The sequence below is a fragment of the Spermophilus citellus genome (assembly GCF_964194105.1).
Source record: "Spermophilus citellus genome assembly, chromosome: 16".
In the NCBI taxonomy this organism is placed as follows: Eukaryota; Metazoa; Chordata; class Mammalia; order Rodentia; family Sciuridae; genus Spermophilus; species Spermophilus citellus.
The window spans coordinates 35,128,208-35,152,730 of record NC_138196.1 but is presented as its reverse complement, the minus strand read 5'-3'; the positions used below and the strand labels follow the sequence as shown (position 1 = coordinate 35,152,730).

The following is a 24,523-nucleotide window of genomic DNA, read 5'->3' as shown; positions in this document are numbered from 1 at the left end:
TCTCATCATTTTGTAATGACAGCAGTTGTCCTTCAGACTTCTAGGCCTGAATAACACAACTTTAACAAGCTGATAAAACCTAGCTATTTCTCTAAATATCTATTCCATGAATTTTTTTCTCAACAAGTACTACATCTCTCCCTATTCTATAGTTTTATTTGATATACATTTCCATGGATGTACATAATGTATCATAGTGTAATTCTCTTGTTCCATATCTGTACCTTCCATTAACAGGTGCCCTCTTCATCTGTGGATGTAGTTTAGTGGTAGAGCATTTGCATGGTGTGCACAACAATCTGGGTTCATCCCCAGGATCTCTCACACACACACACACACACACACACACACACACAAATAAAAGAAGGAAGCCAGGTGCAAGCTAGTAATTCCAAACTACTTGGGAGGCTGAGGAAAGAGGACTACAAGTTCAAGGCCAGCCTAGGCAATTCAGTGAAACCCTGTCCCAAAGTAAAAAGGGCGCTGCGGGGTGCAGCTCAGGGTAGTTTTCCCCTTGGGTTCAATCCCTAGTACCATGTCTGGGCTGCACACACATACACAAAAAGAAAGAAAAAAAGTGAGTTCTTTAAGGCAGAATTTCTAATGACTGTGTGCTTACCAAATAGTTGACAAAAACCATGTGTGCTCAAAGAAAACAATATGGCCAGAGTAGGTGAAGAGAAGGGAAAGATTGTCACAGGTGAGGTCAAAAAGATACAGGCTGAGCTGGGGTTAGGAGAGGCAGGTGTGTAGGACACTCTAGGATAGTTTGGGCTTTTACTCATAATGGGAGGTAAAGACCACACGTTGTTTATCTAACACTCATAATGTAAAGTGACTTTATTTGGAAATACTGAAAAAATCCATGATGTCTTTAAAATTACCATCAAATTTTAATTCAGAGGAAGGAAGGAAGAAAGGAAGGGTAAGAAAAAGAAAGCAAAAGAAAAGAAGGAAAACATTACTTACCAAAGCTTTTTCCACTACAATGTGCATTTCTAAATATTGGGGTAATAGTTTTGAAATAAATTTTTCCTGAAAAAACAACAAAAACAAATGCATTATCAAATATCATATGTATCAAATTTGTTAACAGCAAAAGGTGGGATACAAAGAGGACAAAAATTTTAGACATAAAAATTAATAGTGAAGTATAAAATTTCACTTCAAAATATTTTAGGCATAAAAGATTTAAGTAATCCTGCTGGAGTAATGTATTCTCTTAGGACTACATGAAAAAAAGAGTTTGTTAAAAGACATCAGTTCTTTGTCTTCATCTTAAGACCTGTCTACACTGCCAGGTCACACTTGAGAATTCTTCACTGATTATCCTCCTAAAGACTATGGTAACATCAACTATGGCTCACTGAGAATCTTTCATTTATTCAGTAGGAAAGTATAGGAAATTATTTCTTCTACAATCTTCCAACACTTGAGAATGTATGGTCTACACAGAAATTCAGGTGAATAATTTTGTTTGCCTATTAACCATGTGGGTACACAGGAAAAAACACAGTGCAAAATGTCAGAAATTATTCAATCATTGCAGAACACAGGTCATGTGTGGCTCACTTGATAGGATGTGTCCTCCCCACCCACCCCCTTTCTCCCACCATATCTCTCTCTCTCTCTCTCTCTCTCTCTCTCTCTCTCTCTATATATATATATATATATATATATATATATATATATATATATATATATATATATATATATATATATATATTCCCCCTCCCCCAATACTTGGGATTGTACCCAGGGCACTCTAGCACTAAGTCACATCCCCCAAGTCCTTTTTGTTGTTTTTATTTTGATACCGTGTCTTGCTAAATTGCTGAGGCTGGCCTCAAAATTGTGAACCTCCTGCCTCAGCCTCCCAGGTCAGAGGCATTGCGGGTGTACCCCACTGTGCTTGACCATGATGCAATATTCTTGATCGTCTCAAGATGGTCATCTCTATATCATCCATTTATTATACCACATGTTAGCACTTCACATTTTTCTCCTTTTCTAATGTAATCATTATAAAATTTCTTCTTACTACTGTTTTGTGCCACACAATTTTTGAGCTCTTTCATTTTTTGCTTATTTCAGTACATATTTTTACTTTCTTTCAAAACTTCCTTTTTGACCAACCTTTTACTTATAAGGGTTTTGTTTTGCATGAAATATCTTTCATGTCCTTTTCTCTTTAACCTGCCTCTTTTTACATTTAAGAAAATTTGTCATTACTTTTATATTATATTGTAAATACCTTTATATTATATTATAAATAGTCATTACTTTTACATAAACTTTGCCAATCTTAGCTTTTACATTGGTGTATTTAGACCATTCATACTTAAAGTTATTTTTGATGTTGGGGCTTAATTAGCTTACCATGTTACTATTTGTTTGTTCTCTCTTTTTTTCACTGTTTTAATATTCTTTTCATTTTTTTTCCTACTGTGGGTTACTTTAAAATGTCGATAACTTATTTTTATTTATCTATTTTTAAGAATATGTTTGTGTATGGACTTTTCTCAGGGAGATGCTCTAGTGATTGGGTCATGTAACATGATATTTCTACTGGAATTGACAGTTTATTAGTTTGAGTAAGATACAGAAAACTTACTCCTCTTCTTTGAGATATTTTATCTTCTCTTTATAATGTAGTTGTCTTAAATATATCTGCTAGGTACTCTGAAAAAACATCAGACAATGCTATCATTTTTACTTCAAGCATCTTTATAACTTCTAATTATTTTCTATTTTCTGTTTCTCTGCCAAGACTTTGTGTGTGTGTGTGTGTGTGTGTGTGTGTGTGTGTGTGTTGTGTTGCTGAGGATGGAATCCAGGGACCAGTGCATGTTAGGCAAATACTCTACCACTGAGGTACACTCCCAGCCCCATATTTTTAACCATTTCAAAGTATGTTCATAATTTCTTGTTTGAACTTTCTGTCAACACCTGTCAGATATTCCAAATTTTACATCATTCCATTCTTGACATTTGCTGATTATCTTCTCTCATTCAAGTAAAAATTTTCTCAATTTATGGTGTAAAAAATATTTTTCTATTGTTTTCTGGGTGCAGTTAGTATATAATGAGTCTCTGGATCTTATTTAAATGGTTTGGCATAACTTCTCTGATGCTGCATGGGTGAAAACAGCATTTGCTGCCTCATTACTGCTGCTAACTCAGCGTCCATGGGTGCCCTAAGCCTCCATTGATACCACCTAGCTAGAAGGGGGCTTATGACTGTTTCTACTACACATGTGGCCTTCAATAATACTTCTTGGAAGTTAGGCTTATTACCAACTGAGGTACACTCCCAGCCTTTTTCCAATGTAAGCATTTAACGCTATAAGAGATGGCAAAAACCAGTGGTTCCTACTCAGCTTTCTGACATACCTCAGAGTAGGGAATGGAAGTCTATGTTCCCTATACAGTTTCCAGTGACACCACAGAGAAAGGGGCACTACTACCATCAAGCAGAATCAAAGTACAGCACTGTACCTAACCTGCCGTGATACTATTTGTGCATATACAAGTAGACATCTTTGCCTGAAGGTGAGAATGCAAGTTTCCCCACTTGGCCATACTGAAAGAAATGAAGCGGAGAGAGGCACAATTTTTTTTTCAGCATTCTATGGAGTAGGATGGTTTTTCTTTGGAAGCTTTTGTTTTGCCATGTTGAAATTTTTCTGATACTTTTAACAAAGAGCAAATTTTTCTTTGTAATTTTTGTTTGCTTTTACCTACATTTGCAAGCTGTGGGCTTCTCCTGCATTCAAGGTTAAGAGCTTTGTAATGTTTTGAACAACCAATTAAAAAAAATAAAATAAATTAAAAAAAAAGGTTAAGAGAGGGAAAAAAAGTGAAAACAAAGGCAAAGAGCTCACCACTGTCATACTGTTTCTTGTGTATAGAGGTGCCCAGCTTGTCTGCTTCCTACTATTTGGCTTTAGAGTTCTTAGGTTTGTCTGGCATAATAATGTCTAGGATTTTTAAGGTATAGAGAAAATTAGTGATAGTGTATCTATCTTGTCTATATCCATAGTCCTTAAAAATTTTAGATTATTTAATAACAAGTCTTAATGATTATTGAAATTAATTTTGAATTTTAAGTATCTGATAATACTGACATAAAACTGATATTCATTAACTGTCAGTTTCTTTTTCAGCTAACAGTCATAATGCATTTGGAATTGTACCTTCAGTTGTTTTCCACTCAAGACTGAATTTGAACAATGAGCAAAGTGTTTGAAATATAATTGATATACATAAGAAGACTTGACTAAATTAGTGATATGGAAAAGAATATTCTAGTATTCTATAAATTCTAGAATCATTTTTAGGCAAAGTATTCAAAAAATTCTAACATTAAGTATATGCATATGCTACTTTAGCATAGTTTTGCTTTGTTATCTTCACATTGTCAAGTAGAATATTCTGGCTTCCATGATGGAGAGTTAAGTGCTGACAAATACATACAAATAGCACAGCTATCATCAAATTTCTTGAGAAACAGAATTATACTAGGCATTTTGCTTTCATTTTGATTTTTAGCTCACTGCTGCAAAAAAATCCTTTTAGATTTTTAATTTCAGATCAGGGATATAAAAAAAACTGAAGAAAAAGCATTGCTTTCACATATACAATAGAGCAAAACCTGGAGAAACTACATTTTAGAGATTTTTTTCAATACTTGGAATTTAACCCGGGTTCTCTACTACTAAGCTGTAACCCTAGTCCTCTTATTTTGGTTTTTGTTTGTTTGTTTTAATGTTGGTGAGGCTGGCCTTGAACTTGTGATCTTCCTGCCTCAGGCTCTCTAGTAGCTGTAATTACAGGGCCAGCCATATTAGTGATTTTTATTCAATCTTTTAAGAGCTGAAATTGCAGTTTAAGATATTAACCTAATGTGAAGACAGAAATTCCCCTGCAGAGTGTAACAGGAATCAGACATTTACATACCTGCTGCCGAGGACACCAAGTGCCATGTAAGTTGATAAATATATCAGGTAGAATTTGGGATTGAATTTCTAAAGCTCAAGCTTCTACAAACCTAAAGGTCTATGAACTATAAAGATAATTGATTTCTGAGTTACTTACAGATTTTTTTTCCTCTAGGAATTCTATAAGCTACTAACAATAAAGAATGGAAAAAATGAGGGCTGGGGTTGTGGCTCAATGGTAGAGCACAAGACTTGTGCTGTGAGGCACTGGGTATTGTGTCCATCTAGAACTAAAAAAAATATTTTAAAAAAAGAAAGGAAAAAAATGAAAAAGAGGTTGTTTTACTCAGTTTTTTCGCTGCTACGACTAAAGGACCCAATCAGAACAACTGTACAAGAGGAAAAGTTTATTTGAGGGCTCAAGGTCTCAGAGGTTCTAGTCCATAGAAGGCTGGATCCATTTCTTGGGGCTCAAGACGTGGCCGAACATCATGGTGGAAGGTAGAGTAGAGGGAAGCAGCTCACATCATGGTCATCTAGAAGTAGAGAGAGGCCTCTCCTTGCCAGATACCAATATATGTATCCCAAAGCCACACCCTAATTCCCACCTCCTCCAGCCACACCTTACCACTTCAGTTACCACTCAGTTAATCCCTGTCAGGTACAGTGCTGTACTTTGATTCTGCTTGATGGTAGTAGTGCCCCTTTCTCTGTGGTGTCACTGGAAACCATATAGGGAACATAGACTTCCATTCCCTACTCTGAGGTATGTCAGAAAGCTGAGTAGGAACACTGATTTGAGGCACCTCTTAGTTGGTAACAAGCCTCACTCCCAAGAAGTATTATTGAAGGCCACATGTGTAGTAGACACAGTCATAAGCCCCCTTATAGCTTGGTGGTATCAATGGAGGCTTAGGGCATTAATCCTGATAGGGATTAATTCATTGATATGGTTAAGACTCTCACAACCCAATCATTTCTCCTACGAACCTTCTTTCATTGTCTCAGATGTGAGCTTTAAGGGGACACCACATCTCAATCATAACAGATGTCATCTGGTGCTGGCTGGAAAGGGAGAACATCAAAATCTATTTCCAATATCTATTTCCTCCATATATAATTCCCTATAATAGAAAAGGATTGATCACCAGGGGAAAGGGCTAAGATGTTTGTAATCTGAAGATACTGGTGAAACCCATTACTGGGGGGTGGAAAAATGTTATACCTTGGCTGGGAGGGAAAGGAATACTTTCTAGGTCCAGCATTATAGCCAAGAAGAAGAAGGGTAGGGATATTTGTGGATTATATCCCCAAAATCAAAATTCACAGTGCCTGCTAACACTGAATCTCAATCATAACACAAAACACTGCCCGTGTTCTCTGCCTCATTTCAAACCTGTGTTCTATGCTCAAATATATAAAGAAAAAAAAAACAGTAAAGATAGCTGAAATCTCTAGAAGACTCAGATTTTGTCTGCAATAGAACAAAACAAAGCCAAGTAGAGACACCCAAAGATAAGCAAGAAACAGGCATCTCTATAGCAAATTGTTGTTCAATGTAAGCAAGATATCCCTAGGGAAATGTGAAGAAGCCTGTGGAACAATGGAGAAGCTACAACAACAACAAAGATCAAATATACCCAATCGTCTTACTAGATAACAATACTTTCAAACTAAAGACCTAGGCGAGAAAGAAAGTATACTCATCTCCGGTCCAAAAATTATTACTTCCTTATGCAATATGTCTAGTTTTTAAAAGAAAAAAATAAGGATGATTACAGATAAGCAAGAAAAAGCACAATCTGAAAGATTCAGTAATCATAAAAACCAAACTGATAATGATACAGATGTTGAACCTATCAGAAACGGGATTTAAAACAATTTAAATTAATATTTTAAATGGTCTAGTAGAAAAGACTGTACAACATGCAAGATCAGATACTCAAATTCAATACCAAATACTGTTAGGTAGCAGTGTTTCATGAGTAGTGGGGTCAGGGGTTTAAGAAAATACTTAATACTGAGCCAATTAGTTAATTAACGGCCCTGTCTCAGTGGCACCACAAGGTATGATAAGATAACTATTTAAATACCCTTTCCTGATCTCATTTTTCTTACAACAGGAGGAAGATTGATAAATGCATGAGGTAAGAACCAAAGGGGATGGGTATACTCACTCAAAAGGACCTAATTGCTTAAACATCTAAATGAGACCTGCTCAAACATCATAGACCAGAGATTCCTGACTTGGGAAAGGAGAATGATTCTGACCAGAGCTCACTAAGCATAAATTCTATAAAACAAATTCTAGTTAGAACCTGTCATCTGGATCAGGATGACCAAGAGTTGCCCTTAGATTATTCACACATGATATTAGTTTTATGATATCACAGTAAGTTATAGCTTTTCTCTCCCTCCTTATGGGTTTCTCTTAAATACCTATGAGATACAGAACATGTAGTAAAGATTTGGAAATCTAACGCAGTCAGTCAATCCAGAACTGAGAGGTAATACTCACGGCACCCTCTGAAAACTTCCCCTAAAAATCCCAATAAAACTAAAGAACAAAGGAGAAAATCATTGTTCTCCTCTTCAAGATGATCTACCCTGTCCCTTGGGGGTGACTTGTGTGCCTTTTTTCTTAATAAATTTTGCTACACTTTTACTATGTGGCATGTCTTACTTGAAATCATCTCCTGCAAGAACACAAAAGCCAAGAAAATGATGCAAATCTCTGTTAATAATACTTCCAGCATAACCACCCAATACAGAAAGAGGTTGTCGGTGTCTATCCTCATGTGTCTACAAATGGTACTTTCTCAATAAGAACTTTACATTTTGTTTTTATAAAGAGGTGTTGTTTACCTTACAATTAGAAAGGAACTAGAAAATAAAAAGGGGTTCTCTGTGCTTGCTTCTTAATCTTAAATGTTATTTAAAATTTTCTCAGAAACTTCTAGACAAAATTCCTGAGAATCTGAAAGCAAACAGTAGAAATTTACCAACAATTACAACTAATATATAACTTACAACAAAACTTAAAAATGACTCACAAGGAAAATAGAATGGTGTGTTAATGGATATAAACTATAAATCCATGTCAGGACAAAAGATGTAGAATACAAGTTTTGGAGAAAACAAACATATAGATAGAACTCCTAAACATCTGTGGAACCCTACACTATACAACTGTATAATACAGAGAAACACACCCACTAAAATCACTGTCAGACATGATGAAATTCAATTGAAAATCAAAATCAAAAGTCTATCTAGAAAAATTCCAAAATACGTATACTTCTAAATGTTCTATGGGTTAATGCAGGAATTATAAAACACCTTATAATAAAACATTATAATTACATGCCACATAGAATTCATGAAATGGTGAAATCAGTTAAAAATGTGTAAGGAACTATAAATTCTAATATAAAATCAAGAGAACCCACAATAATTGTTAAACTCAAAATTTTCAGAACTTTATAAATTAACCACTGCTTATAGAATTCTAGAAAGTGGGCTTTCTTTCTTTCTGTTTTTTTCCTTCAAGAAATGGATTGATCTGGATAAAAGCAGTAAATTTGTGGGATTTAAGACCCATTACTGAGATAACAGAATAGGAAACTGCACACAATAGAGAACAAAGACAGAGAACAAGTTCAAAAATTTCCAAGGCAAATAATTACTCCACATAGCCAAAAAAAAGTGGGATAGGAGGGAGAACTGTATTTCCAGAACTACTATTATTTGGACCATCCAGTTTCTGATTTTGGGTGGGGTGGATGCAAAGAATCAAACCACTGTGGCCTAGACACAAGAAAAAAATAATCAATGCATCTGTCTGTCTATGTGGATGGCTAAATGTTGATCTTGAACATACTAGAAAAATTTGTTAGCTATTTTAATTAATTTCAAACAGCAAAAGGAAATCATGTATAAATAACTAATGGAAAGTATTGTAATGATATCTCCTGAGTGAAAATATATCAATTAAAGTATAGAAATGACAAAAAATACATAAATTATGGATTTGAAAATATGCTAACTGAAATTAAATATTCATTGGAGAGGCACAAGAAAGGATTTGAGCAGACAGAAAAAAAGATCAGTGGACTTGGAAACATGTCAGTTGATATGATATACTATGAGGAAGAGAAAGAAAAAAAAGAATGAAGAAAAATGAACAGAGCTTCAGAAACCTGGGAGACACTATCAATGTGTATTACACATATACATAATGAGAATACCAGAAGGAATCAAAGGAGTTAAAGTGGCAGGAAAATATTTGAAGAATTAATAACTCTAAACTTTCCAAATTTGATAAACAAACCAACAAATATGAATTCACACATTCAGGAAGCTCTATGAACTCCAAGTAGTATAAACATAAAGAAATACACTCAGACACATGATAAGCAAACAGTCATAAAAAAAATCTTGGAAAAAAAAACAGGAAGAGGTATCATCCTATACAAGGAAGCCTCAATAAGATTAATAACTCATTTTTCATCAGAGATCATTAAGGTCAAAAGGTGATGGGCCAAATGCATTGTGTTGAAAGAGACTGTCAACCAAAAAATCTATAAAAATATTAAGAGAGTTGAATAATGATTGCCTATTTTAGAAATATTTGATTAGGTAGCATGTACAGCTATGTGTCAGAATTCTAAAGGTAATTTTACCAGGCTTTTGGTAGTGATAGCGATTCTGTTCTTCCTGTAATGCTAAATTTATTTCAATAATAAATATTTTCTTTGAAAAAAAATAGAAAATAAAGAAACCTTGCATAATATATCAAGAAATGATACAATATAATTTTTCCAAATATTCTATATGAAATCTGTATATTTTATTTCAAGGTATAGAAAGCATAAATAAAATGTAATATTTCTATTCAGCAGCTAAGTAGTTTCTTTTCAGTATTGAAAATATTCTATAGAAGTAATTTCCTAGTATTTTATAACATCAGAATCACCACAGTTACCTGTGAGCTTAAATGAAATTTGTAGAGCTGGTCTTTCTGCCTAATATGGCTGTAATTATCTGCTAAGGTCAGTACATCTGGATTGCCATTTTTCACTTGGTAAATTATATGCTCAAATCTTGCTGAAGATTCCAGTGGTTCAATTCCATAGCTGATATTTTCAAACTGCAGAAATCCTCTGAATAAAAGCAATAATTATAAAATTTTAAAAAATGATCCCATCAAAGCTATATCTGAGATGTTGTGAGAAATTTTTTTAAAAAATCATAGTAAAGCACATGTTTTTAACAGACTTTCTTTTCCTCTTTGGCTTTTGAAATCTACCACTAGTTAACAGATACCAAATCTGCTTTGATTTTTCTCAGAGTTTAAAGAAGTAAATGAGTGAACAATATTTTATAATTTCTGAATAACAACTACATTCATTCAAGATATATTAACTAGGGTCAAATCCTGCCAGGAATCAAGATACTCACTGAGAATTTCAAGAAAAAAAAATTCTTGTTCTTACAGAGGTGAAAGTAATTGATATCAGATACACAGAATGGATATCTAAAGAGATGCTTTTCTATGAAAATCATGTTCAGGCAATGCCAGTTTTTTGCACTGACATGAGTAAATACTGGAAATTAGGTGGCTATCATGAAAAATAAGTTTTTTCTCTACTCTAGACCTTTCTTCCTCTGATAAATCTATAAGTAAGTTTTCCAGCATCAGTGATGAAAATAACCTATTTGTACATTTTGTCTATTAAGAATCTTATTAACTTATGTGTTAATAAACTGAGGTCATATTGTATGTTTGTATTATATTTAAATAACTAAGGATATTTTCAATAGTTGATATAATAATAGAGATCGCAACAACAATATTTAGAGGGATATTGTAAAGTTTTCTTTTTTGAAAAGTATACATTTCTGCCCAGTGTTCTGGAAATGTCTCCGTTCAGGGTTCCCTGGACTGATGGCATTTGATTGGAACACTTAGATATTAACATTAAGACAAATCAAAGAAAGAGCATGTTAAAAGAAAGTTTCAGATTCTTCCTGATTTATGTCCACTAGCCACTGAGTTTCATTTTAAAGTGAATCCTACTTCCTTGCTATACAAATATTCTCTAAGATGTTCTGACCTGAGGCCAGAGCAGACATTGAGTGTCACAACAGAATGTGGAGATTCTGCAACATATCCTTGGTAATGGCAATGCATCTGAAAAACAGGATAAACAGTTAAATACATGAATTCTTTCTGAATAAAATAAGGTACTATCAAACATTTCAGAAGACTAAAGATATTAAAATATTTTTAATAATTAGAGCATAAATTATACAGAATTATACCAAATGCTTAGGTAAAAACACATTTGACAACTATCTTCATAACATATGCATGTCCATGAGTATTCCTTTGTACCTGGGTTTCATCTTTTTCACATGACATTTCCATGTACAACTGTAAACCCTGTAACAGGTCAGAGTTATACAGAATAAAACATTTGAGGGCTGGGGTTGTGGCTCAGTGGTAGAGCGCTTGCCTAGCACATGTGAGGCACTGGGTTCAATCCTCAGCACCACATAAAGATAAACAAATAAAGATATTGTGTCTATCTACAACTAAAAAAAATTAAAAAACATTTGTATCAAACTGTCAATATGGGGCTGGGTATCTGGCTCAGTGGTAGAGTGGCTTTCTAGCAGGTACATGGATGGTCCTGGGTTCAGTTCTAGCACCAGGGGGGGGGGAAAAACCTGTCAGCACAGAACAGAATATCCTAAAGGTAATGATATGTTCATTTCAACAGAAACATATGATAATAAAAGTCTAAGACATCTGACTCTTACCATAACATATGAAGACTCAGATTGCAAAGATCCCGTTTTACTATGTGTATAAACCAAAAAATTCTGGGACAGGAATGAGCTAAAAGCAAATCAACAAATAAAGTTTAAGTCATGAATTCAATACAAATATACACATTAGAAAACACAAATATTGAGTGTACACTTTTCATACAATAACAAAATTTGATTAGAGTAATTTTAGTGTAGCCATTCACCATTCAGAGAACTGGTGAATCAGAGAAGTCAGGCTTTCTGAACAGTGATTAGACTGTGACATCTCTATTTAAGACATTTTCATTTGTGTCAGAATATATTTTAATTCAACAGATATTTATTACTGTACCTGCTGTATGACAGGCCCTCTTGTACAACCAAGTCTCTGGTCTTTATGACGGTCAGAGACACATACTTCTAGCATGTTATATGACAATAAATACGGCCTGGGTGTTGTGTAGGGGTTAAAAGATCGGCATGGAAAGGCCTGCTGAAAAGATGATTATCTATGTGAAGAACAAGCTTTGTGGATTTTCATAAAAATGTTATTCCAGACAGAGTTAAGATAAAATGCAAGGCACAGATATGCTTATGTAAACAAAGAACAAATATGGGCAATGCATCTGGAATAGATTGTGGAAAGAAAAGAGATACTAGGATGATGTAGTATCACAGAGATGAGAAAGCTTTGGAGGATTTGGGCAGAGGAAGATAATAGCAGAGCAACATTGTAATGGAATCAGTGCTGTGTTGGGAATAATCTACATGGCACATACACCGGAGCAGAGAGACCAGCTTCAAGGCAACTACTGCTATCTAGGCCAGACATGATGGTGGCCTGAACAAGGACAGTAGTAGTGGTGGAGGTTCGATGCTGGATATATTTTGAGATCACATGTGGTTAAATAGTCCACTGAACCCAAGGGAAAATAAAAGAAAAAAGATATCCATGGTTGACTCCAATGTGGTGGTTTTTTTTCTTTTAATTCTTCCTTCATATTTCTTTCTTTATTTCTGAGAAAATGAAAGAGATGAGTTGCCATTCACTGAGATGATTATGAGAAATATAAATTTGGGAAGAGGAAAATAAATTCATTTTCAACATATTACTGATGTGAATCCTAATAAACATTCATTATCAAATAGTCAAATAAATGAATATGGTGTTCACAGGAGAAGAATAAGTTAAGAATATAAATTTGGGAGTATCTAACACTGGTGGCATTTAAAGTCACAAGACTGAACTAAATAATTAGATGGTTAAATATAGATTTTTTTAAAAAGAATACTTCACCTTGAAGTATTCTAAGATTAAACAGATGAGGAGGAATCTACAAAGGAGAGAGATAGATAGAGACAAATAGAAGGAATAATAATCATAGTAGGAGCCAAACAAGCACAAAAAGTTTGTGGTTATTTGGAAGATGAGTGAGGAAAATATTTTATGAAGGAAACACTAACCAGCTATTCCAAAAGCTGTCAACTGGTTGAGAAAAATGAAGACTAACAACTATCAAAACTCATCAACAACACTGATAATCTTTTTTTTATTGATTGTTCAAAACATTACAGAGCTCATGATATATCATCTTTCATACATTAGACTCAATTGGGTTTTGAACTCCCATTTTTACCCCACATACAGATTGCAGAATCACAACTGTTACATACTCACATTATTACATAATGGCATATTAGTGACTAATACAACACTGATAATCTTATCAAGTATTTATATACAACAATAATAAATAATTATAACAAAATATAAATATTTAAAAAGTACAAACAGAGTAGTGGCTGTCTGACTCTATTTATGTGAGCTATTGAGAAAATATAAATAATGATACAGAAAGTAGATAATTTCATGGAGTTATCAGTGGGACTGGAGATTAACTGAATTGACATGAGGGGTTTTACAAGGGGAAAGAAATATCTTTAAACTTCTATAGAACTTATGACTGCAACATTGCATAACAATTTTAAAAGTATTGAATTACTGTATTGTTTGGAGAATTTTATAAAAATATATTCAATAAGATTGATAAAAAAGAAATATAGGGGCTGGGGTTATGGCTCAGCGGTAGAGCACTCGCCTCACATGTGCAAGGCCTGGGTTGGATCCTCAGCACCACATAAAAATAAATAAATAAAATAAAGTTATATATATATATAAACATATATCTGATTAACACATCATAAAAAGGATGTTACTACTTGAATTTCCAACAACCAATGGACACGTTAACAATGTCTGTTTTCATTTCTAATATACTTAATATACTTTACTTAACATTCTTGGATTCAATGGCTTATACTTAAATTAAAAATTTATAGGTATGTAATTTATTTCTTAATTTGAACATACAAAACTGGAAAAATAAAATAAATGGCCCTCATAGAGCTAATATCCAAAAGCTAATAATGAATCCTAATTTTAAGAGTAGTTCAACAAATAAGTTTATGTTATATTGTATTTCTGAATTTAAATAATGTGCAAAAAAGTTTAGGAAAGTAAAATCTAAGTACAAAATTCTCTTTCCTTTAAAGGGAAAACTGGATCTTACTGTTTTCTAAGGTGCAGAGTGTAAGGTTTTCCATCAATTGAAAGGATATAAGTCACCTAAAATAAATCAAATCAATAAAGATAATTTAGTAAATCAGAAGTACATAAAGTAAAAAAGTATTTTTTATCAGTCAATCAAAATGACTGATTCAACAGATTTAAAATTAACATATTTCTTAGAATTTATTATATTAACCAGTCAGAATTTAGTAGCAATAAATTAAGGACATTGTGATTAAAGTGTAGAAATGACTTTTGGAAAACAAAATGGAATAAATTTCAGAAAAATATAAAATTTTAGCATGATTGATATTATAGTAACTGCTTATATCTAGAAATATATGCATTTTAAGTTAAGATAAATGAAACAGGACTGCAGGCTCACATTACACATCAAATATGGTGAACCAATAAAACATGTATACTCAGAAACATTTAGCAATTCTTAAAACAAAAATCTATGAGGAAAGAAGACCTGAGAGACTGTGCGAACAAGAAGCCAGTGAAGAATGGCACAGCTCCAGGGATAAGAGTCCTAAACTACTAGAAATTGAGTAATAGCAATCTTCATCATCCTAAAGCGATGCATTAGTATTCAGGAACAGAAGTAACGATGGAATTTGACTAACTGGACCATTTCCAAAAATGCAGACAGACATCTTTCCTAGAAATGCTGCAATTTTCAAAAGAAATCTTCAATGTGAAGCTGGAACAGAGTCTGTAAACTTGGTAAAAAAAAAAAAAAAAAAAAAGCTGGACAATGCGGCTTATAACAGGAAACACCTTGGAAATAGGAGCACTTGAACTAAGCTATAAATAAGCCATACCTGAGGCAAATCTTATCCCATCACTTCCCTAAAAGTAATATAAGTGTCTTTTGTCAGGTTTTCATTACTGCAACAAACACCTGAGATGATCAGTTTAAGAAAAGGAAAGGTTTATTTTGACTCACAGTTTTAGAGATCTCAGTTTATGGTAGGTTGGCTCATTGCTTTTAGGGTTGTGTCAAGGAAGAACATCATGCGTGAGGTAAAGGATGTTGCCCACCCATGTCAGCCAGGAAGTAAATTGAAAAACAGGAAATACCCCTTTCCAATATCCCCTCCAAGGACACATACCTAATGACCTAACTTAGGCCCCACCTAGTTAAAGGTTTAAAGGTTCCAACACTTCCTAATAGAGTCAAAGGCTGGGAACCAACAGTCTAACACATGGGAGTTTAGGGGGTATTACAAATCTAACCATTGCAGTAAGCTATCATTGCAGATCTAATGCATAATTCCAAACTGAATGCAAAACACAGAATGTGATGCTGTATTGAGTACAATGGCAAGTATACACACACACACACACACACACACACACTCTTAAAAAAAGAAAGAAAGAAAGAAAGAAAGAAGGGCTGGGGATGTGGCTCAAGCAGTGGCGCGCTCGCCTGGCATGCGTGCGGCCCGGGTTCGATCCTCAGCACCACATACCAACAAAGATGTTGTGTCCGCCGAGAACTAAAAAAATAAATATTAAAAAAAAAGAAAGAAAGAAAAACACACAACTGTTTAAACTCTGAAGAATGTATACACCAAGAAAAAAAAAAGCAAATCTAACAAATTGAAGAAATAACTCCTGAAAAAACAGCAAAATATGATCTTGGTGTAAGTGTAGCTAATGCTATCTAATATTCTCTAAAAAGTAATATTGATTATTACATTCAAAGAATAGTTAAAAAGTAAGAGTGAGTATTACATTCAAAGAATAGGAGTGATAAGATGTAATACAATTTTATTTCTATACCTTTCTAACATTTAATGAGTGCTTGTCATATTTATAGTATCATCCCAAGCACTATAGATATTTTTAAAACGTTTTATCCTCAAAACCCCCATAATTTTCACCCTCAGAGATATAGATAAGTAACTCTCGTAAGATGACACATCTGATTAGGACTTGATAGACCATGTGCTTGACCACTGTATTTCACTGCTAGCTTATGAAGAATACCAGACAGTCTTACTGAGTGAAGAACAGACAATTATGGAAATGAACCAACTACAGATCAAAAGAACAAAAACAGTGTTTTTAATTTTTAAGTAAGATATTATCCTAAATAATAGACTGGATATATTTTAGGAATAAATTAATAATACTGACTATCAAAGCTAAGAAAGTTTCTGGAAATTAAATACAAAGTTATGTAAATTATAAATGAATTACTCCCAATTAAAAGACATTGGTGGACTAGATAAATTTTTTAAAAAAACCTATATACTATCTACATTAGATTCATTTTAGATCTAGTGACATTCATAGGCTAAAAATGAAAGTCTGAAAAAAGATATCCCATAAATATGGGAACTTAAAGATAACAGGAGTTCTTAAAGACTTCTAAAGATACAGGAGTGTTCACACTTTGACTTTAGGTCAAAAACTGTCACAAGAGACAAAGAAGGATATTATATAAACAAAAAGAACAATTTACCAGGAAGACATAATAATTATAAGTTTGACAAACAGTACAGCTTCCTAATATCTGAAGAAAACTGACAACTAAGAGATTAATAACAACACTACCGTAGGTAAAGATATTCTTAACTTTCAGGTATGGATAAACACCCAGAAAGATTAATAAGGGAACAGAGATATTGAAGAGCAATATAAACCAATTTAACTTACAGATACATTCAGAGTTCTCCACCCTATAAAAATAGAATACTATCTTTTCAAGAACACATGGAGCCAGGTTTGGTGGAGCACTCTTGTAATCCCAGAGTCTGAGAAGGTTGAGGCAGGAGGAGGAGGAGGGAAAGTTCAAAGCCAGCCTCAGCAACTTAGCAAGGCCCTAAGCAACTTACCAAGACCCTGTCTCAAAATAAAAATAAATAAATAAATAAATAAATAAATAAATAGGGCTGGAGATGTGGCTCAGTGGGTAAATTCAATCCCTGAGTTCAATCCCTGCGCGCGCGCGCGCACACACACACACACACACACACTCACACAAAGAACACATGGAACATCCAAGACAGAGTAAAAACAAATAGACCAGAAAACTATCTTTAAAAAATTACAAGAATATTGAAATCATATAACGCAGTTTTTCCCTTCCTTATGGATTGAAATTAATATCAATCCAGCAGAAAGTAAGAAAATCTGTAACTATGAAAATTCAACAAATTATTTTTAATTTTATTTTTAATAGAGTATCGTAATTATACAAAGTAATTGGATTCCTTTTAACAAAATCATATATACAAGGATTTTGATTTCAAGCTCTTTCTTCTTCTCTTCCCTCCCTCATTTTCCTTCTTCAACTCTATTAAACTTCCTATCTTCTATACATAAAAGTGACATTCTCTTAAACAATTTATTTTTTAAACAACTAATGGATCAGATAAAACAAGCAAGAATTTAGAAAATATCTGCAAATAAATGAAAAGAAAAATACAACATACCAACATGTACAAGACGGAATGAAAGCAGTAATAAAAGGGAAGTTTATAGCAGGGAATGTTTACATTAAAAAACCCAACTTTACAACTCAAGAAAATCCAAAAGAAAATCAAAACAAAAAATTTTAAAAATCAAGAGATATTTTCTAAATATCAATAAAATTGATAAATTCTTTGCTTGAAAGAAAACTACAAAAAACACCAACTATTAAAATGAAAACAGGAATAAGAAAGGGAACACTACAACCGATACCACAGAAATCAAAAGGATTATAAAAAATATTATGAATAATCATATTTTCAAAAATAGAATAACAAAGGACAAATGGAAAATTGGATAGAAACATTGAAACTATCATGAGTACTTCATAAAAGTTTTTAAAAATGTGAACAGCCCCAAATTTAATAAGAGAATTGAAGACATAAGTTTTTTAAAAAAAAAATCTCTCCCCCAAAATAAAAAATTCCCAAGACTAGGTGGCTAAATTATAAATTTCCACCAAAAATGTAAAAAGAATTAAACCAAACATCTTCAAATTCTTCCAAACAACAAAAGAAAACACTCCCAACTGAATCTAGGAGGCAGTGACACCAAAACCAAAGAGAGATTCAATGCAAAAAGAAATTGACAGACTATTATTTCTAATGAAAATTGACATAAAAATCCTCAACAAAATACTAGCAAATCAAATTCAAGAGCACTTTAAAAATATTATAGAATGAATAAGATGAATTTATTCCTGGAAAGTAAGAATAGTTCAACATATACATACATCACACTAACAGAATGAAGGATAAAAACTACAGGATCATCTATCACCATTCACTCCTGCTGCCATAACAAGACATCTCTGCTTCCAGGATGACACCTTGTTGCTACATTCTCTGGGGATCCCTGCTGTATCCCCATATGGAGGAAGGGATGAAAAGGAATAGAAGGGCTGACTCTCTCAGTCAAGCCCTTTTATAAGAGTACTTAAACCCATTCATGAGGGCAGAATCTAAATAAATCAGTCACAATTACATATCAGGGTTCATATAACACAATATAATACTGTTGCTTTGGGAATTCATTTTTAACATGAATTTCAGAAGGAAAAAAAAAAAGTAGTATTCTACCCCGATGCCTCAGAATTCATGTTCTCCTCATACACAAAAACACATTGTTTCCATCCCAATAGCTCCAGTGACTTGTTCTAGAAATAACTCCATGTCTAAAATTCAGAGAATCATGTATCATTTAAGTAAGCTGTGGGTAAGATTCAAAGGTGTGTTTCATTCTGAGACAAACTGCCCTCTAATCATGAACTCGTGAAATCAGACAAGTGACATGCTTCCAAAATAAAATGGCAGGCCAGCTATAAGATAGACAATCAATTCCAAGACAGAGAAAGAGTCAAGGAAAAGGAGTAACATGTCTCAAGGGCAAACATGAAGTCTTAAGGCTTGAAAATAACCTCCGACTCCATGTGCAGCCTTCTGCACATGCTAAGGTAGAGACTGGACACCCAACGCCCTAAATAGTTTGCCCTGGTGGTTTTGCTGGACACAGCTCACCTAGCAGCTTTAGATGGAGAGAATCAGATGCCAGTGGCTCTTCCAAGATGGAATTTCACACTGATGGCTTTGTAGTTCTGAAATCTCAGACGAGGCACTACCATCAGGACTCCACCTGCATTACCCTAATGGGGATCCTGAAGAGATACCATTCCTAAAAGTCAAATCTTTGGGCCCTGGGGCTTTCTGAAGCATTGTTTGTAATCTAGGTGGAAAATGCCATGCTTCCACAACTGTATACTCTACATACCTACAGAGTTAACCCTATATGAATGTCATCAATACTTAGCATTTGTGCCTTCCAGAGAGCAGCTTGATCCACAAGTCTCCCAGTCAAAGAGTGTTGCACCAGAATGTGAGGAAAAAAGACATGAGACATTTCTAACCAGTGAACTCCAGAGTCCCATTGAGTGCCCTGGGCCCCTTCGTCTTTTTGATAAAAGCCAGTCTTACTAGGATGAAGTAATATCTCAGTACGACTTCAATTTGAGTTTCCCTAATCAATGATTTTGAACATTTTTTCATATACCTGTGGGCAATTAGTATGCTTTGTTTTGAGAAAGTCAATTTAGACTGCCCATTTTAAAAGCAAGATATTTGTGTTTTTTTTTCTTCTAGCAATAATGTGCTATGCATTTCAAATAAGATATAAGAAAGGACTTTGAAGTCAACATTTTTTAAAGAAATAAAAAAATGTGGAGCTAGAAGCATCTAGCTTAAATATTACACAACGCATATAGGTGTTAAAACCTAATATGGTATCCTATTAATATTTAAAATTCTTATGTCTTTATTAGTTAAAAATAACAGAAGAAAAAGAACTGTACAAAACAACCAGAAAACAATTGACGAAATGGCAAAATTAAGTCCCTATCAATAATAACCTTAATTATAAATGAATTAAACTCTGTAACCCAAAGAGAGAGTAGCTGAGTAGGTGAAAAAAAAAGAAACAATTATGTCCTGCCTACACTACATGCACAGCATATCCATATGAGAGGATGGAAAAAGATATTCCACACAGAGAATAACCAAAAAGAGGAAAGGTGGATGTAATTAGAATTTATATCAAAATTTATATCAAAATAATTAGAATTTATGTCAAAATATAAATAGAATTTATATCAAAACTGCCATAACAAGAGGCAAAACCACAGAACAAATCAATAAAACCAAAAATTGATCCTTTCAAAAAATAAATGAGATCTACAAACCACTAGGTAGAATAAGAAAAAAGGAGAAGACTCTAATATAAAATAAAAGAATGAAAGTGGAGACATTGCAAAGATACCTTACAAATAAATGACCATAAAAGATTATTATGAACAACATTAGGCCAACATATAGCATAACCTAGAGGAAACAGATGAATTCCTAGAAAAAATAACCTTCTCAAGATTAAATCAAAAGAAAGAAAAAGCTTGAAGAGAAAAGGAAATCAGGAGAGAAAGAGAAGGAGACAGGATGAAGCACAAGTCAATTACCTTCCAGAAAAGAAAGATCCTGAATTCTCCCATACATTCAAAGAATAATTATTACCAATTCTTCATAAATTCTTCAAAATAACTGAGCAAGAGGTAATACAAGGCCAAAATTATCTTGATAACTAGGCCAAACAAAAATGCCTCAAGGGGAAAATACAAAATAAGAATAAAAACAAGACAACAAAAACCTACAGGCCAATATCTCTCATGAACATTGATGTCAAAGTCTTCAATTAAATCTTAGCAAGCCAAATTCAATAATACACTAAAATACTATACATCATGATCAAGTGGGATATATTCTTGGCAGAGATGGCTAGTTTAACATACATGAATCTGCCCACGTGACACATTACATTAAAGAGAGAAAGATAAAAACCATATGATTAATCTCAAATGATGCAGAAAATGCAGCTGACCAATTTCAACTTTCTCTTATTTCTCTTTCTCTCCTTTTTGGGGGGTCAGGGGGTGGGTAATAGAGGCACTTTACCTCTGAATTATATCCTCTAACCCTGTTTTTTTTTTTTTAACTTTGAGACAGGGTCTCAAAAAGCTGCTGAGATTGGCCTCAAACTTGTAATCAATCCTCCTGCTTCAAACTGCCAAGTAGCTGTGATCACAGGCAAGTGTCACCAAGCTCAGCTCAATATTTTTCTTGACTTAAAAAAAAAAATCTTAACAATTTGGTACAGAAGCTTTCCAGAATTTCTTCATCTTGAAAACAAACTTTTTCCATTAAGCAAGAACTCTCCTTTACCATGTCTCCCAATCCCTGAAAGCCATCATTCTGCTTTCTGTTTCCATGAATTATACTACTTTAGATACATCATAAAAGTGGATTATGTATACCTCCTGACCACATCTAAATTACAACAAAGGTCTGCTTCTTAAATGTTCCCCCAAATTCCCTAACACAAGGCAGAATTTTATTAGTCCCATCTAACATCTTTTTACTGAAATGAACCATGGTTTACTGTAGTAAATATTGTCTCTTGGTGCAATGACTAATGCACCATCTGTTCAACAACAAATGTGTTCACGATGGTCCTTGGCAAGAAAGATCTGGAAGAAGGAAATAAATTTATCCTGAAACCATCTATTCACTGGTAGGGAGTTGCTTCTTAGAATTATAAATAATGGAATATAGTTTCCACATATATACTTTAGAAAAGCATTAGAAGCCTTTAAAGCATTTATATGATTCCTATAATATACTAAAATTCAAGGTAATGCTTTGTGGAATAGTTTATACTTGCAAATCACATGTATGTTAAAGAGTTAATATCCAAAATGTATGATAATTGGAGGATACTCAAGATACCAGAATAGAGGAGGCTAATTCTGTAGTGTGGAACCAAGAAAGCAGGTAAGCAGTTTCTCAGTAAGGTGGTGGGGGAGAAAAGAGGGGGGAAACTTCACTGAGAACCAATACTGGAAATTCAAAGCAGATTGAGGACTCAGGAGATTGGATATAAATAGATAAGGAAGAAATCTCCCACTCTGCTGCCAGCATTATCAATGCTTGCCAGAGCAGTGCCTTCAGGGCAAAGTGAAGGAATAGTGGTCTAAAGGGAACTGGTATTTTTAGGAGGCCTTTGGTGGGTCTTGGTATGGAAAAATCAGACAGTCACCCATTGTGGGGCTGCAGGTGCTGGGCCCTGACAGTTTCCTGATTTTAAAATCTCAGACCAATCACCATTCCAGGAAGTACCAGGAAACCTACATAGACCTAAATCCCCCCTTCAGGAGCTCTGTCTATGAGAACTCCTCTTAAAGAACACGACAGTGACTCCACCCTCAGGGAGAGCAGACATCACACTCCAGTTCACTCCACCTAGCACAGTGGAAAAGGTAAACTGAGGATTTTTGAACTCCAAACTGGCAATCTGACAAGCAACTCAAAAAGAGGAAGGATTTGACAGCCTGTAGCCAATTCTCTCATATAGACTACATTCCTCAGGAAGAAATAAAAAGAAAGACATTTGAGAAGAGACAACAAACACATATTCCTATCAAGAAATTTTGGTCACTGAAGGAAAAAATTTCTTAACTTTTCATAAAGAATTTCTTTTTAGGAGGAACCAAGATGGTGGACTAGAGGAGGTACTGTTTCTGACTGCTGTGTGGAATTAAACCAAGAAAGCAGTCAGGCAGCGTCTCCACAAGGTCTCATCTTGATGGAATACAACATCTCAGAGCATGCAACAGGACCCCTATACAGTGGATTTTCACAGAAACGATCAGAGCTGCAACCACCTGTGTAGAAATCAGAGCCTCTGGGTCCCAGTAAGACTCCAGACTCTGGACCCAAAGCCCGCAGTTCTAGCGCACAGGGCTCTCAAGCATTGGAGCAGAATGACCTAATCAGATGTGCTCCACTCGGCTGCAAGCTAGCCACAGCACAAGGCCATCCCAGCTCCCCCACCTTACCGGACACCCTGGCGCTGGGAGCAGACCCACTTCGTCTTGGAAAACCTCTCTCAACATTTTTGGTGGACACAGCTATCAGTGCAGACCAGCACCTCTGTTGAGGTACCTGGTTTCCAATTTCCTCCCCTCCCCCCTTCCCAGCTGAGATTACTCAGCACAGTTACAACCCAGCTCAAAAACTGCTCTCAGCTGAAGGAGAGCGCAGTGGGAGGAGAGCACAGCACGACCAGGGCACCACCCATCTGCAGGAGCCTGAGGGCAAGAGGTCCAGCAGTTGGGAGCTGAAAAGCAAGAGAGGGGAGGGGTCTAAAACCTGGAGCAAATCAGAGAGACCAGGATTGGGAAGCCTTGGGGGTCTCAAGTCTTCTCACCTGGTTACCTACACCACCCTGAGGACAGAGACTCCAGCTTAAAATAGGCTACTCCACCAACTGGAAGACAAGAGAGGCAGGAAGGAAATGGAATTCTAAGAGTATCTTTTTTTCCTTCTTCTTCTTTCTCCTCTACCCTTCTATCCTCTGGCCCTCACAGCCCCAACATATGTGAAACCAATAACTTTACATGAAACAGAACTTTGAGAACTGAGTCACCTGAATAATATAGAACAATTTCATAAGGCCCCCTCTTTTTTCTTCTTTCTTCTCTTTTTCTTTCCCTTTTTTTCTGATTCTTTTTCTTTCACCATCCAAATTTTACTATTTTAACATCTTGTAATTTTCTAAATAAATATGTGTGTTTGTCTTTATGTACTCTATTGTCCTCCCACATACTTGTCTACCCTAAATTACCACCTGTCTATTCTCCTGCTACTAACCCTCTTCTTTTTTTTTTTTTTTTTTTTGTCTTTATAACTTTTATTTATTTATTTTGTGCCAGGGATTAAATACAGGGGCACTTAACCACTGAGCCATATCTCTAGCCTGTTTTTTTATTTAATTTTTTTTTCCTTTTTTTATTGGTTGTTCAAAACATTACAAAGCTCTTGACATATCATATTTCATACATTAGATTCAAGTGGATTATGAACTCCCATTTTTACCCCAAATACAGATTGCAGAATCACATTGGTTACACATCCACATTTTTACATAATGCCCTATTAGTAATTGTTGTATTCTGCTACCTTTCCTATCCTCTCCTATCCCCCCTCCCCTCCCATCTTCTCTCTCTATCCCATCTACTGTAATTCATTTCTCTCCTTGTTTATTTTCCCATTCCCCTCACAACCTCGTATATGTAATTTTGTATAACAATGAGGGTCTCCCTTCATTTCCATGC

The 24,523-nt window shown here is 34.6% G+C and overlaps 1 protein-coding gene across 1 annotated transcript in view; it reads right to left on the bottom strand.

Moving 5' to 3' along the window:
- Window positions 1-24,523, bottom strand: part of ADAM18 (ADAM metallopeptidase domain 18) — a gene marked incomplete at both ends in the record, with an annotated part of 136,663 nt that overhangs the window by 96,348 nt on the left and 15,792 nt on the right. Inside the window, 5 exons of the mRNA XM_081269702.1 lie at window positions 970-1,035; window positions 9,925-10,102; window positions 11,057-11,133; window positions 11,766-11,844; window positions 14,327-14,382. Coding sequence (XP_081125828.1) covers window positions 970-1,035; window positions 9,925-10,102; window positions 11,057-11,133; window positions 11,766-11,844; window positions 14,327-14,382 — 456 coding nt within the window. The remainder of the gene's footprint in view (window positions 1-969; window positions 1,036-9,924; window positions 10,103-11,056; window positions 11,134-11,765; window positions 11,845-14,326; window positions 14,383-24,523) is intronic.